We start from the raw sequence: 15631 nt of genomic DNA, 5'->3' as shown, positions 1-15631 counted from the left end.
ATCAATGGAAAAGCAAAGGTAAAAGGAAAAAAATATTTGGGTTCTATAAACTAAAATTAAGATGTATAAAATTATTTTCATACTGATTTTTAATGGATAAATGATAAATAGACAAACGAAACAATACAGATGTTATGCTCTTCTATTTAATATAATAAAATAGCAGAATATATATTTTAGACTTAAGTAAAAAGTTTCTTCTTTATAGTTAAATTTTTAACATTTAGATGCTAATTCAGCAGCTACTTGCATACGAATTCATAATACAGCTTGATATAAAAATAAGATAAAATTCATTATGCAACCGATTTCTTCCAATAATTATGTTTATTTAATGATTTACAAAATGGCAAATTCCATTATCCGAATAATCAAGAGTAACTTATCAAGAAAAATAATTTTTAACAATAAAAACTTTTAGTTATATTCTTCAAAGACATTAACACATGCAATGGCTTGCGAAAATATTCGGAAAAATTCTAATTTTATGGAAATACCTTTTTATTCATATTTCTGTAAAATTCAAGTAATTATTTTGAATGCCCAGTAAAACTCATTTCAAAAAATAATTCAACATAAAAATTTATCTCACAAAGAAACATTCGAAATGTTTTAGTACTTTTATGACGAATAATTTTTCTAATGTACCTGTTTCACTGTTTCATTATGCCAATGAACCATTTTTAAGTAGCATATCTAAAATTGTTATTGAATAAATAAGCTGGATAATATGTTAAAAGTCATTCATATATAAACATAAATATATGTTTATTTTACAATTTTATCCTAACACGTGTAGTACTTTCTTTCCCATTCATATTTATATAAACGAATTAAAATTTTAAATAAAATTACGTTTATTGAAAATGAAATCCAGATTACATATAAAAAAATTGATATGTTTGCCTAAATTCAATTCCAACTACAACAGAAATTTCTTAAGTGTCTGAATACTTATAAGATGAATTAACTAATTGACCTTCGTAGCCTTTAATTGATGAATCGTAATTCACTGACTTCCTGCGTTGTATGTTGTTTCACTCACTGTTCTAATTTATTACCGTAATAATTCCTTCCTTTTGCTAATTTTGTTTCAAGCATAGCTTCTGATTTTTTTTCTATGTATGAATAAGGAAACAGTGAGAAAATTATGTTTTAATTAAGCAGAATACCATGGGAAGAAAAAATTAAACGTAAAAATAATAAAGATAACGAAAGCCTAACCAAGTCTACAAGAGGACCATTCTTGTAGATTAAGTTCAATTTTAGATATAAACATTGAAATTTCACGGTAAATGATTAGGCTATCGAAAATTTTAATGTATTTTTCTTTCATTAAAAATAAGCAACTAAATGTCGCAAATTCGAACATTAACTTCACTAGAAATTTTGTGTTCATTCTTTGACGTTAAGTTGTCTTATATGCAGGAATATATATATAGCTATGTCATAATCTTTTTATACTTAAAGTTTCTTTATACCATAGATTAGTTGAAAAAACTTTTAAGACGCAATTTTATGAACACTGCATACAAAATATCGATGTTATTTAGATGGTGTAATTTTTGTTATGCAAATATTTAAATTTCTTTGGGTATCATGGTTTAAGAACATTTAATTAAAATGACAAGTTATTGACAAGCCAGAATAATAACTTGTCGTCATCTTTACCTAAAAGTGAAGCGCACACAAAAAGTAATTATTTTAATTTACAGAAAAAAAATCTGCTGAAACTATTTTTTAAAGATTGTATTAAAATGCTAAAATTTGCATTTAATTTTAGGGAAAAAAGATTTTCGAAAATGTAAATTTCGAAAGCTACAGTACATAAGAACATACTTCCATTGAATCAAGATTTAAAAGTTTTGACTGACTACATTTCAGCGTATTGAAAATCAAGAAAATTCTAAAATGGAATTGGCCAGTTTATTGTCTTATATTTATGTTAGAATTTTTGAAAAGCGAAATAAAAACACAGGATGATACTTGTAAAATAATGCGATAAAAATAAAATTAACATTTGTTTTTCTTTCGATTCAGATAACTGCAGTTAATGAAGATAAATGAAATTGAACCCACCTTGTGCGAAGCAATGCCGTTTATGTTGACGATGAAACCGACACCACAGGCCTCTTTCTCGTACTGGGGATGATACAGACCTTTTGGAGGTGGAAGGCTATGATATTCGATTGAAGGTGTTTGGCCCACCATCTTGGGATTGGTGATTCTAAGATGTGGGCTTCTACAATGGCCAAACAGCGGTTGCTGGACTAAGACCTGCAAGGAAACAGTAAAAATAAATGCTGTGCACGAACACCACAGAATAAAACTAATCAGGGAAAAAAAAATACTTTTTTACCAGTTATAATCTAATATTTTAATGTTTCGTTTTGACATTTTTTTGCAGGACAAGTTCACAATTATTTTAACTCAAAAACGAAATAAATGCTCCTTTGATCGTGTTTATAGACTATATAGAAAATCATTAAAATTTTAATGAATAAAGAACAGCACAAATAAAGCAAAAGAAATGCGGACTTTTAGACCATAACATTGTAGCATAATAGTACTACTTGGTCGTCATTACTAAATCAAGCTGACAAATTCATAAAATTATATTAAAATGTCTTGAAAAGTACTTTTGAAGAGTAAAAAAAATTTTTTTAATTAAAAGCTATATTAAGAAAGTTACAAAAACTCAACAATAATTAAATTCATTACTGGAAATAATTACACAAAAGCTACTTTAAAAAAACTTTTAAGAATAGAAACAAGCTACTTTTATATTGAAGATGGGATTGAAAATACAAATGAAATTGCTATAGGGACCTCATTGCCAATGAATTAACCCTTTCTAGGGCCGTGGGAAGTTTGCTTCCCACCAAATTTATCAATCTTTGTATGAAATTATGTAGGTTGGCGTAAGTTCTGACAAATTTTTTTAGAAAGACAGAAATTTAGATGCTTTAGATCTTTATCTCAATCAAAATGATGTGTCTTGATTTGTTACTTAATTATTAATTAATCAAATTAATTAATTAATCAAATTAAATTTATCTAATAAGCTAAATGAATCCCTTTTCTTATTTTAATTTCAAGCCTAAAAATATTTCAAGCCTAAACATAATATGATTAGAAAAAAATGGCCCTTTAAAGGGTTAAGTAAAAAAGTGTGGAGGGGAAATGGATAACTAGATAAATACAATGCAGGATTAATGGAATTCAATACAACACAATAACACAATTGCTTGAATAACAGCGTATAAACTTTATATAGTTCGGACAGCAAGCTCTTTAAGTTTTTGTTGCTGGTACTATCTGCCATTATCATATCTGTTATGATATATAAGATTTGTAAAGTTATTTTTAAGCAATCAGGTTTTTGCGATCTTGAAAATTTGCATTTTTTTAAAATCCATTGCAGCATATTTCGTTTGGTATTTCCGTTTCTTTTATTTTATTCACCCGCGAAAATCTTCTTGTAGTGGACTCCTTTGCTCTTTCAGTCCCCACTTTCTATTGCAAAAAAAGTCTTGTTTCTGTATGGTTGAAACAAGATTTTAGTCCCAAGATTGTTCCAAGATTTTAGAAGCACTGGTATATTTATATACAGTTTAAAAACTAATCAGGTAATTCAAATATTCGATGCATCTAATTGGATTATAAGTTTTAGAGGTTAACAATTCAAAGGAAAGAATACATGAAGGAACATACACAAGAAGCATTTAGAATTTACACTAGAAGTAAACAGCAAACAAGTTCATCTGTGGTACATCTCAGAAATTTGAGTTGAGTTTGCGTTTTATGGCACAAAAGCCATTTTCGGCTAACCGGCGCCACACTCATTGAATTAAAATATTTGTATCAATTTATAATAAAATCCAAATATGGAATGTCTACAAAATCCAAATGTCTAAAAGTGTAAAAACGCGAGTCATGAAGAAGTTCTACAATGTCCCAGAAATTTGTATTCGTCACTAGCATGACACTTTATCAATGTGACTAAGCACCAATGTCACATAATATTAACTAAGAACATACCTATGGCATATTCTTCTATAATATGATGGAAGAATATATCTGGCAGAAGTAAAGATTGTATTCCTTAATATTGTGTAAATTCTAAATATTTTCTGCAACAAAATGGCTCCATCTAATAGGAGATAACAAAAGAATAAAAATCAAATCAGGAATTGTTCCCTTCAGAAGCCATTAAACCCGCTTGGACATATACCACACCTCTAAACTGAAGAAGCCTCCTAAACAGATAGTTCAACGAAAGTTCTGTTTAGCAATTACCTTTGATTTTTCCTTTCCTTACCTATTTATCTAACGTATTAAAACAAAACAGGTTGATATAAACGGGTACTTAGAGCAGAAATAATAAAATAAGCTTTAAGGAATAAATAAATTCCCGCCAACGTTAAATATTTAAGAAGAAACGGTGTCGGAAAAATTCCAATTTTATCGAGCAACTAATCTACTTTAAAGAAGAGGAGCAAGGAAAAAAACCCGCATCCAATTCCAGAGCCCGTCTCCATGGCAACATTAAAAAAATGAAGAGATTCGATGGAGGCTTCGGCTTAGAGGGAAAAAAGAATCCTGCATGCGGCCATTTACGTCAGAAACGCGCAGAAATGAAAATAAAAAGTATAGGATTCTGCAGAAAAGAGAAGACTGTTGAAAAATTGTATTTTGTCGAAGGTATGCAGGAGGAATGAGAATATAGTATGACCTTGAGAATGACATTGAAGAATTCTTTGTCAATGGAAGGTCGACAACCTAGAATTTTACAGATTCGACTCGCATGACTATTTGGTATTTAAAAAATAGACGACTAAAAGGTGAATAAAGTTTATTCAAAGTTATCAACTAATATTTTGCTTAATCAGTCAGCAGATATGAAATCGTATTTCATTAAATAGAATTGAAAGAAACAAGATTTTCTTCTTATTCAAGATTAAAACTTATATAACATAACGCCTACAGTTACTTCTAGAAATAATTGATTTTTTTTTTTGTTAGTGAAAGATTGGCTTAAAAATTTATCCAAAAAAATTTATGTAAAAATAATTTATTGGGTATTACAAAGCTTTTAAAAATTTGAAGAAAATCCTATTAATTCTTTTGTCTCAAATCTACGCTGAAATTCTTATCAATTATGAAAATTTTAAGAACAAATTGTCAATTAATATTTTTTCATATAATAATAGATTACGATTAACAGAACAATAATGAAAACAAATCAAATTCAGAACAACATTTTTTTTAGAAAGGAGTAGGATTTTCTTAACGTCCTGATAGAATTCCGATTGATAGTATAGACCTTTTTAGAAGATTATTTATTTTCCCCAACAAAGTCGAATTTTGCAAAATATTCAATTATTAAATTTAAATCTTTACCCCGCTATTCCACCAATTTAACATGTACTTATGTAAAATTTCAGAAATTTTGCTGAAATTATTTTTAAAAAATGAAAAAAAATTCCAATTTAGCCCTTTTTAAAAGTTACTTCTAATCTGTTTAAAATATTAATACATTTTATAGCTCATTGTGCACATTTTTTAATACCTGCAACTTTTTGGTTTTAAACTTTTCCTCCATTTTTTTTATATTTTATTTAAATACTAAAAAACCGACGTTGTAACTTTCATCCTCTTATCCGTTAACATATTATATAACATATATCCATTATATGTTCATATTATGTTAATATATTAACATATATATCCGTTAGCATTCCAATCTTAGGAGACCTATTTTAAACAGCCACTGTAACAATTTAAACTAATAAAATTGTGGTTATGTATTTTTTTTCAGAAAAAAGTTCTGTTAGTAAGTGCTTGACTAAATTAACAATGCTGTATAGCTATCAAGAGCACTTCCAATGTTTTTATCTCAAAATTTCTTAATTTTCTTAAATAACTCATGATAAGAGTTTAAACTTAGTGAGAGCAAAAGAACTGATTGAAGATTTATGAATAAATAATCTGCTGGAGATTATGACTTCAATAGAATAAAAGGAAATCAACTTATTAAAAACTCTAGTGAGTTGACATACTCTAAAAGGTTTCTTGCAATAACCAAAAATAAAGTAGATGGATGACGTTCAGAAATTTACATTTTAGTTGAATTTTTTTCTAAGACATACATTTTGCAAATCACGAAGACCAAGATCAAGGCAATTATAAAAAAAAATAAAATACTTTTGCTTAATTATTGATATCTTCATTTTATTCTTAAAAATAAAAACATTTTATTTTAAATAGTTTAACATAATTTCAGCTTTTTAGATACATTTTTAATTCGTAAGATGTAGAAAACCCATAATTAAAAATTAACAATAACTAAATAGTAAATATAAAGCGTCTGCAGAAATCGTGATTTATTAGGCATCCAAAAAAAGTTTAATCCAAAACAGAATTTTTGTTAGCAAGAGGTACATTTAGTCGAAAAAAAAGTTCTTTGATTTCAAAATTATGAGCTACTGAAATGTTTCAATTTCTCTCGCATATAATTTAAATCGGTCTAAACCAGAGGTTCCCAAACTTTTTTTTCTCGTGGACCACTTTCAAAGTTTTACTATTTTCGGTAGGCCCCTTGCTGCTACATTTCTACTGTATTCCCAAAACTCCTAAAAAATATTCTAAATTGGGGCTGTTAAGAAGAAAAAAAAGTAGCACATTTTCTTGTGTCCTGTTTATTAAAATAATACTTGTGGTTATACAAAATCAAACATTTATCATTACAAACAATCAACAATTGACAAAAAAATCAACAATAAACTCTGAAATGTAAATTAACAATAAAAAATAGTCATACTTTTAATGAGACAGATGTACTTGATGAATTGACAGCAAATTATCAATATTTGGCTTCAGTTTTGTAAGAAGTAATCTCAAATCTCCCCGTTCTGTGATGTTCAATCTGCTCCTTTTTTTGTTAACTGGTTGGTAACGGCACTAAAACTTCTTTTGACAAGTTATGACGAGGAAAACGCTATCAAAAATTTTCTCGCAATTTCCCACTATTCCCCACTTGTACTATTATCTATTGTTCTATTCAATTCTGTGTTTGAACTGAGTCTCGAATATTTTTGAGTACCTATCTAGTGAATGATGCTACTTGCCTACATTGATAGGTAAATCCAAACCAAAATTTTTGTTCTTTATTATGAAAACCAGAAAATTTTTCGTGGACCCCCACTTACAACGTGTGAACCCCTGTTTTCTTTTCACGTCTACGTGGACCCCCGTGTGGTCTCCTATGGACCCCTGGGGGTCCACCTGGACCACTTTGGGAACCTATGGTCTAAACGTTCAACTAACAATCCGTCATTAATTTTTTTAATAATATTTTTTTTATATATATAACTCTTAGAAAAGCATTTAAGAATATATATGTATAGTTTTTCTGTGAAAAATTTTGGATTATTTTGCTTATTCCAAAGAAGCTATTCAAACTAGGATAGATATATAGTAGGTGAATGGTTTATTTCTCTATTTTTAAAAGATATACACGCGCGCACATATTATATATATATAAGCACTGTTCAAAGGATCAGAGGAATAACGTTTTTAGCTATGGAACGCTAAATTGTGGGAAACCACGGACATTGATTACCAATTAACCTGAAGGGGTCAAATAAAAATATTGGTGACAATGAGAACGCAAATGCCTATTATACAATATATTATATATATAATTTTTAAATAACGAAATCAGAATTCTAAATATACCTATTTTATTTCCATTTGTCTAGTCTCTCAAATTTCAAACATACCACTTTATTTAAAAATATGCTCCCAGTCTCAGTCAGAGATGGACAATAAAAACGCGTGTTTCCCGCCAAAACATGGAATGAAAAAAAGAAAGGAAAAAAAGAGCCAACATCCCAGTTGATGGAAAAATATAAATAGAATGAATGGATTGATTATTGCGACTGATTTGATAAATTACAAAATTTTCAAAACGATGTTCGAGAAGATTCGTTCCAAAGCCCTTTCTTTTTATACAGAAAAACACTGGATTTGAACTGCTTTTAAAATCGGTTAGTTCAATCAAAAATGAAAAAATCTACAAAAAACATTTATCATAGGCATATATACAAAAAAGAATCAGCTTAAAACTCCATTTAATAAAACCCAAAGCATTATATAAAGTAAATCTTGAGAAATAAATTCAAGAAATATTGATGGCCTCCCCGACGCATTTCATAATGCATACAGGATTTTCTTTTTGTATAAGTCTTGACACAAAGAATATTCAGCCTCGCCGTTGACTAGGTTATTTTCAGCCAACCAAGGCCATGAATATTTCATAAGCCATTAATAACCGCGTTCGACGGACGGAGTAATGCCACATCCCTAATCCCTTGGCGAGAAATCGCATCACATCAGACATTGGAAGTTAGCTTTTCTCCGGATACACGACGGTTTCTTCAGTAAACATTACGTATAATCATACATTATACAGCAAAAGTAGTTGTTTGTAAAAAATATTTTGAAATCTTGTAAAGATTCTGATGATTAAATATTAAAAAATGATTTCTGAGTTTTGCATAGTATACTAAAGTAAGCAAGAAAAGGAGCTTTAAAGTCATGGGATTAGCACTTAAATAAAATATTAAATAACTGCTATCAAAGAGAAGAATACAAATTGACTTAAGTTATTTAAGCATATAATATAAATGAATATGTTGAATTTTTTTGAAAACTCAAAACAAAAACAAAACATGCATTAGATTTTAATTTGAGATGTTTCCCGCTAGAAAGTTCCGTCGAAATTTGGAATGAGAAAATCGCACTTAAAGATTTATATCAGCATTAAAACATTTATAATGCAAATATAAAAATCAATGTAACTTCCCAAAGAAAAAACCAGAAATAGAATTCAAACAGTTTTATGAAGTTAATTTAGAAATTAAGAATATTGAATAAAAATATTTTATATTAATGCAAAAAATCTACTTTTTGACATAGTCACCTACTTTAAATAAAATTTAAGAAATGCTAATAGACAATAATAAACTATGTCAGTCATTCAATTATGCGAAATAGTTCATAAAATTCAAAGCAAAAAATATTCAAATAGAAAACTGCTTGTAAATTTTAATTAAATTCTAGATAAAAAAAAAAGAAGTTAAATTTTTACTTCAAGAACTCGGGAGGTGGGAGACCGCAACAGAAGTTTCTTCTTAAAATAAATCTCTTATTGCCGCAAGCCTTTGCAAATACTGTCTTTTTTTCATGTCAGTGCGGTTTGATATGCGAACTGGCTTAAATTGTTTTCAGAATTGGAACTTTCTATGTAAGAGACATTTTGCGAATCTCCACAGGGCAAGCAATAATTCAGTGTCAGTTAACGAATAAATTATCCGATTATAATATATGTGGTTCTTCTCGAGTGTCGGAAAAAAGGCAATCTTTGGCCTTTTTTCTGACATAGAAACCAAAGTTGTCACATAACTACAGTTACAGTCACAAGATCACGTATTAAATTGCATTCACTTAAATTACATTTTTGAACCATCGCATTTGCATGCAAAAATACGGACCAATAGAAGATCAACCAACCTCTTGATGGATTTAGTTTCGAATTCTATTAGGTTCAACATTTTAGATGCGAAACCCGTGCAAAAAAATCTTACTCTTTATGCATTTTGTAGATATATTATTCACTTGCGCTCGGATAGCCGAACAGACCACCTTCTCTGAATGGATTTCATTTAAAATTTGATAAAAATTTACTAATTTGTTATCAAGGTCATGTACATAGATAGACATAATATTAACCACTTAACTGTTTTGCCCGATTGCCATACGTGCATCGATTTATCGAATTTTGATAGTTGTAAGCAAAAATTAAACCATTCATAATGATTATAATTCAATATCAAAATTATTTCGAATACATAGATAAGTCAAGTATTCAATGGATTTCCATTTGAATCAAAATAAGAAAATATCCCTAAAATAGAAGGTGTCATCTTATTAGATAGTAATGAAAATAAAACAGTTAAGGGGTTAAAAAATTGTTTTTCTGATTTAGGGATGTCCTGAAAGTTGGACGTTCGTCAAAATCTTGAGTCTGAAATTTTTGACAATTACATGACTTCGCATACGAGGAAGTAAAAATACTATCAAAACATGTTAGTGGAGTTCTCGAAACCTTAGTCTTTGATAACCTCATACATACAACTGGAAGGTTTCAATATATTAAATACCATTTTATTATTTGTTTATATTATTTTCTTCTAAATATGCTTGAGTTTAGAGTTAAATGATTCAGTACAAATCCTAACAATTATAAAGATAGCGACTCTTAGGTTTTAGTTATTATAAAGCTGCAAAATACTTCGCAACGCAAACCAATTAAATATACCTTAATTTACTTAATTTGAACAATTCCACAAGACTTTAATATTTCATTAACTAATATGACAAGCGTACTATACGCCCAAACAAATATAGCGTGTTAAGCTACCATTTAGAAATTCATTTAAAATAGTATCATGCAAAGAGATATTACTATGCCACTGATCAACGTTCAACTATATACTTCATGCATTTATATGAGTATAAATGAATTAAATTCCCATTTGGAATGGTAAAATTGTGTAAGCGCCATTTTTCGTGCATCATATTTTCTCGTAAAAGGAAGTACTGCGTTCCAAACGACGGTTAAAAAGCATTTTTTGAGAATAATGGAGGTATTGTCTCAAAATAATACTGCTCAACCGGGTTTTCTGCCATTTTATTCATTTAAGGAAAAGCGCCGATAGAAAAATTTGGAATTTGTTAAGGCATTTTTCATTTGATGAAGACTTTACAGTGAATAAATGATTTGAAATCTCATACGAATTTCATGTTGCAATTCTCGAATCCACAATGCGAGTTCAAATTCTGGCACGAAGCTTTGAAAATGTATGAAGTTACACAAAAGAATTTTTACATCATGTATTTGAATTTAAAATCGATATTTTTAAAAATATTTTACAGATACATTGTTTAGATAATAAAATTCATTTCGCAAATAATTGTATTAATAGCATTCTTTCTTAAAAATGTTCTTAATCTAGCTCATTTGCAGACATGAGATATATCATGGATTTTACATATATGTTGGTCATAAATTCTTTCCCAATTACAGGAAAATTATTGAAAAATGCTGTAAAATTTTACTATGGAATAGTCGTGTCTTTAAATTGCTTTTCAGCCCAGTGTGAATATGATATGAAATTTTAGTTTCGTACAAATTTAGCGGTTAAGTTTATACTCCTCTAAACGTTACTTTCAACAGCATTCCTTATTTTGAATTACACACACACTAATATAATTTTGAAGCTAACAGTATTTTGCACTTCCGAAATTTAAAAACAGTACAGATAATATGAACTTAACCATAGTTCTGAAACTGTTCTTGAAAACTCGACCACTTCATTCTTTCTGCTTTCGACAGAAATCTTATTTTCAACAATTATCAAAATGAATCCAAGATAAAATAATTAAGCTTGCATATTTAGAGTTTCTTTCTCAAAATCAAATAGCTATTTGCGAAGTAAGATATCGAAATTCAAATATTATTTGTTATCGAATTTTCAAGAGTTTAGAGATGCGACTGCTAAATAATTCGCACCTTAAACAGAGCTTTGATTTGAAACAAAATTGTCATCATTTTTACTGGACTTGATAAGGTACCGATTACATATTTTGCTAACTCAAGAAACCCCAGTCTGAACCAACGCCTTGCATCCTGCAAATTTCATGACTTTATCTTTCATGAACTTCATTTCAGTCTTTTTTCATATTCTTCGAGGTGAATGATTTATGAAGAATGTAAAAGTGTCAATGGTGTCCCCAAAATGTTCTCATATTCTATCTAATGAAAGGTGTTACGCCTCCTCTACTAGCTTAAAATTTAGGGAAAAAGCATAAATGCACGAAGGCTCAGATTTTTTTTTTTTTTTTGAAGTCTCAAACATAAGGGTTTTGTGCTTCGTAGTGTAGTCAAGAGAAAGGAACATATATTTAAAAAGTTTCCTTAACTGAATGAAGCCAAAATATGACATAGAACTACAATTTTAGTAACAAGATTAAGAACAAAATTTCATTTATTTAAGTAATTGCATTTCTGACTGTCGCTTAATTTAGTTTAATTATATTAAGGTCCCCTTTTAAAGCAACACAAGGGCTATTTTGGGACGGACCTCGTAATTTTGAACTATGGTCAGATGACGAGGACGACACCTGATCTGGCAGCCCCCTCACCAAACCCCGCCACACCAGCGGGAGTACGTTTATGTGTATGCAAACGTACAGATAGGTAGACGATCAATTTATCGATTGATATATGTGTTAAAATGGATTTTTACTTAAAACTATGCACACAATTTTATCCATTAAGTCTACTTATTGTTAGTTATTAGGTTTCCTTGCATTTGACTAGGCAGATAGACTTCCTGAGAATGGGTTACGTACAGAATTTTATAGAGCAAGTGAGTCATTGTTTTATGGCACAAGGGCCAAGATAAGCCATATTGCGCCAAACTAAGCATGAATATGATAGATGTACTTGAGAGTTTAGAAAAAAAGAAAAGAAAACATGCAGGCGACAGAAGTACCACGAGGGTATCGCATTCGATGACCTTCATAAAGACGAGGGTGAGGAAGATCACCCAATAATTCAAGCAAATGACGATGGCAATCTCCAAACCATTTGCTTCCCAGAATTTGATAGAAATCTACAAAATATACTATATGTAAAAAACACGTACCAAATTTCATCCTTATAGCTCAAAACGGATTTGGGCTAATGTATTTATAAAAATATGAATACAATTCCAAAACGGGCACAAAGAGGTTTAAAACGAGATTTGTCAACATAGCGTTTGAATTTCTTGACGATTACAATATTTTCTCATTATATATGAGAAAGTAAAACGTTCTTTAAAATTCAAAGTGACAAAAATCGCTCAAATTTGATTAATAACGTATAATAAAAAAAATTTCCAATGCAAGCTTTGAAAACGAAATTATTACAATTTTTTTAAAAATATCGTTTGGACAGCAAAGATACTGCACGCGGCTCATAAGTTTATTATGTCCCATGTCCGCTAACATGCCCTTTTAAATTCTTTCATCAGTTTGCACGCTTTCTTACGTGCTAAAAGGAAGGGACAAATGACCAAATTTTTTCGGAACCATCTCCCAGCCAACCAAATGAAAGTTCAGAGTTGAGGACCATTTATTTTCCCCCACAACAAATGAAAATGAATGCGTGCATACATAAGAAAAGAATTACTTCCGCCAAGAGATCGATCGGCACCCGCAGTTAGAATATTACATTTAAGAACCTTCCCTTGCTTTGGCGAGTAGGGTATGAGCTTAATAAATCATTCCCATCCTTTTCGCTCAGCGTCTTCAGCAGCGAATGGAAGGAAGTTATTAAGCGAAGAGGAGCATTTCTTTTCCGCTTTTTGCGAGTAATCTTAGTGAATGGGATTCCTTGTGAGACGCAAAGAGCTTTTTAATTTAGCAAAGATGAAATAAAGTGGATCTTTTTTTTACATTAGCGTTAAAATAACTGTTAGATACAATGATTTTAATCTTACTATATATAAAGACAAACCTTTAACGATGTTTTTCAGATATTTATGTTAAAAATGGTTATGTGGTGGAATGAAGATCCGTACAGTGGAAGCAACAGGACGTAAGTTTTCGGGAACATTAACAAGACATTAACGCGCGCACACCTTAGCAGAACAGCATCACATCTCATTATTATTTACTTTGCAATGCACTATGGGATGCGTACCTAATAAGACATCGCCATCTATTATCCAAAAAGAGAAGATAGAGTAATGCAATTGCTACATCTGTTAAATTATTTGTTAGTGCAAATAGGGCCGGTTTTACTATTAGGTGACGCTGGAGATTTTCTTCAAAGGTTAACGACAATTTTTTTATCAACAATTATTTTACAACTATTTTAATTATTAACAACAGTTTATTTTTTAACATCAATTTTTAACAATTAACAGGGTTTAACAATAAAGAACTTGTCCATCAAACATTTACACTTTGAAATTCTGATCCTTATAATAGAAGTATTTAATTGCAACAAGTGTTTAACTGCAAATGTATTATTAAGCATACAAATGGATTACTGAAGTTTAAAATGTAAGCCACTTAATATTACTGAAAATTATCTTACATTTCAACACAATTCAACCCTTAACTGAAGATGGGAGTCAAAATGACTCCGCGTTGTTCATTAGCTCTGATTATCACATGGTATTTTGTCCTTAAATACAATCATTTCTTCAGTAACTTCAAGTTTTTTCAGCAGTATGTTGGCAAAAGTTTAAGTATGAACACGTGCTTATAACCGAGTTATTCTTTTTCAAAGTTTTTAGTTGTTATTTATAGAATCATTGACTCCACGTCTCTGAAACCCCTTTTAATTTGAATGATGCAAAAAGAATACAGCGATGTTCTTAAAATAATATTTTAAAATATTGCATTCGTCATTTTTGTTTGTTAAATTCTAACAGTTATTAACATTAGTGTAATTCCCCAATATCTAAACAAAGTAAATATTAATTAAAAGATTGTTTAGGTTTTTCTTATAACATCTTTCCAATATTTAATATTATAACATTTAATATTAATTTTTTAAATATTTTTGTAACTATATGATTTCCAGTATGTATTGTTTCCAAAATAAATTCCAATGCTGTTTACAAAAGATTAAAAAAAAAAGATAATGGAGTCATTTTGACTCCATGACTCTGATCAAGTGAGGAAATTCATGTCTCCAGTTACGAGTTAAATATTAAAAGAAATTAATAAATCTGTTTATATTTCGCGGTATTATGTTTGATTAAGCGTTTGAAGGGTAAATGTAATATTGAAAATCGCACAAATTTTTTAAAACAGTTAAGAAGCCAATTTTTCCCTCCGGCCCTTGGAGAAAAATTACCGTCTCTTTTACAAGATAGAAGTTTTAATGAAAAAAAAAAAAAAAAAAAAAGGCATTGAAGAATTTAGACATATTTTTTAAAAAATATGAAACTTCATAGAATTATTACAGTTAATCTACATTGCGATATAGAAAATCATTAAAATATTTTTTTACTCTGAAATTTTATTAGCGTCCAATAACAATCAAGGATCTGGTAACTTTTTTCCATATTTCCCGATAAAAGTTCATTAAAAATTCTTATGTTAACTGATTTTTCTCGGTTTGTAATTTAAAAATAAAAATCGTAATTAAATGTAATAAATATATGACTGATAAAATTTTTACTGATTCTCAACTCTAGGTTCATGTACAAATTAGAATATGCCAAAATCAATACATTTTATCCAGATTTATTAAAACAATCTAACAATTAAATTCGAAATATTATTTAAAAAATTAGTTGTTACAGTTGAAATTCAAAACTTAAGTTAAAAACCGAGCATTTAAAAAAAAAACCCGCTTAAACATCCAAAGTAGAAAATCACTAATAAATTGTGACAATCCCATTGCAAAATTTCTTTTTCTACTGAATGAGATGACTCACACAAGCGTATCAAATAATCCTATTACGAAACTGTAAAAGTACTTTCCCTGCATGAAAATATC

General features: G+C 29.3%; 1 protein-coding gene across 4 annotated transcripts in view; it reads right to left on the bottom strand.

Moving 5' to 3' along the window:
* Positions 1–15631, bottom strand: part of LOC129984806 (uncharacterized) — a 127330-nt gene that overhangs the window by 51119 nt on the left and 60580 nt on the right. For all 4 annotated transcript variants that reach the window (XM_056094766.1, XM_056094765.1, XM_056094767.1 and 1 more), the window contains exon 2: positions 2080–2277. In XM_056094766.1, the coding sequence (XP_055950741.1) occupies positions 2080–2211 (132 nt within the window). In that variant the 5' untranslated portion in view covers positions 2212–2277. The remainder of the gene's footprint in view (positions 1–2079; positions 2278–15631) is intronic.

Source organism: Argiope bruennichi, chromosome 9, assembly GCF_947563725.1.
Source record: "Argiope bruennichi chromosome 9, qqArgBrue1.1, whole genome shotgun sequence".
NCBI classification, from domain to species: domain Eukaryota; kingdom Metazoa; phylum Arthropoda; class Arachnida; order Araneae; family Araneidae; genus Argiope; species Argiope bruennichi.
Note: the sequence above shows the minus strand (reverse complement) of the source record. Positions and strands in the feature narration are given on the sequence as shown.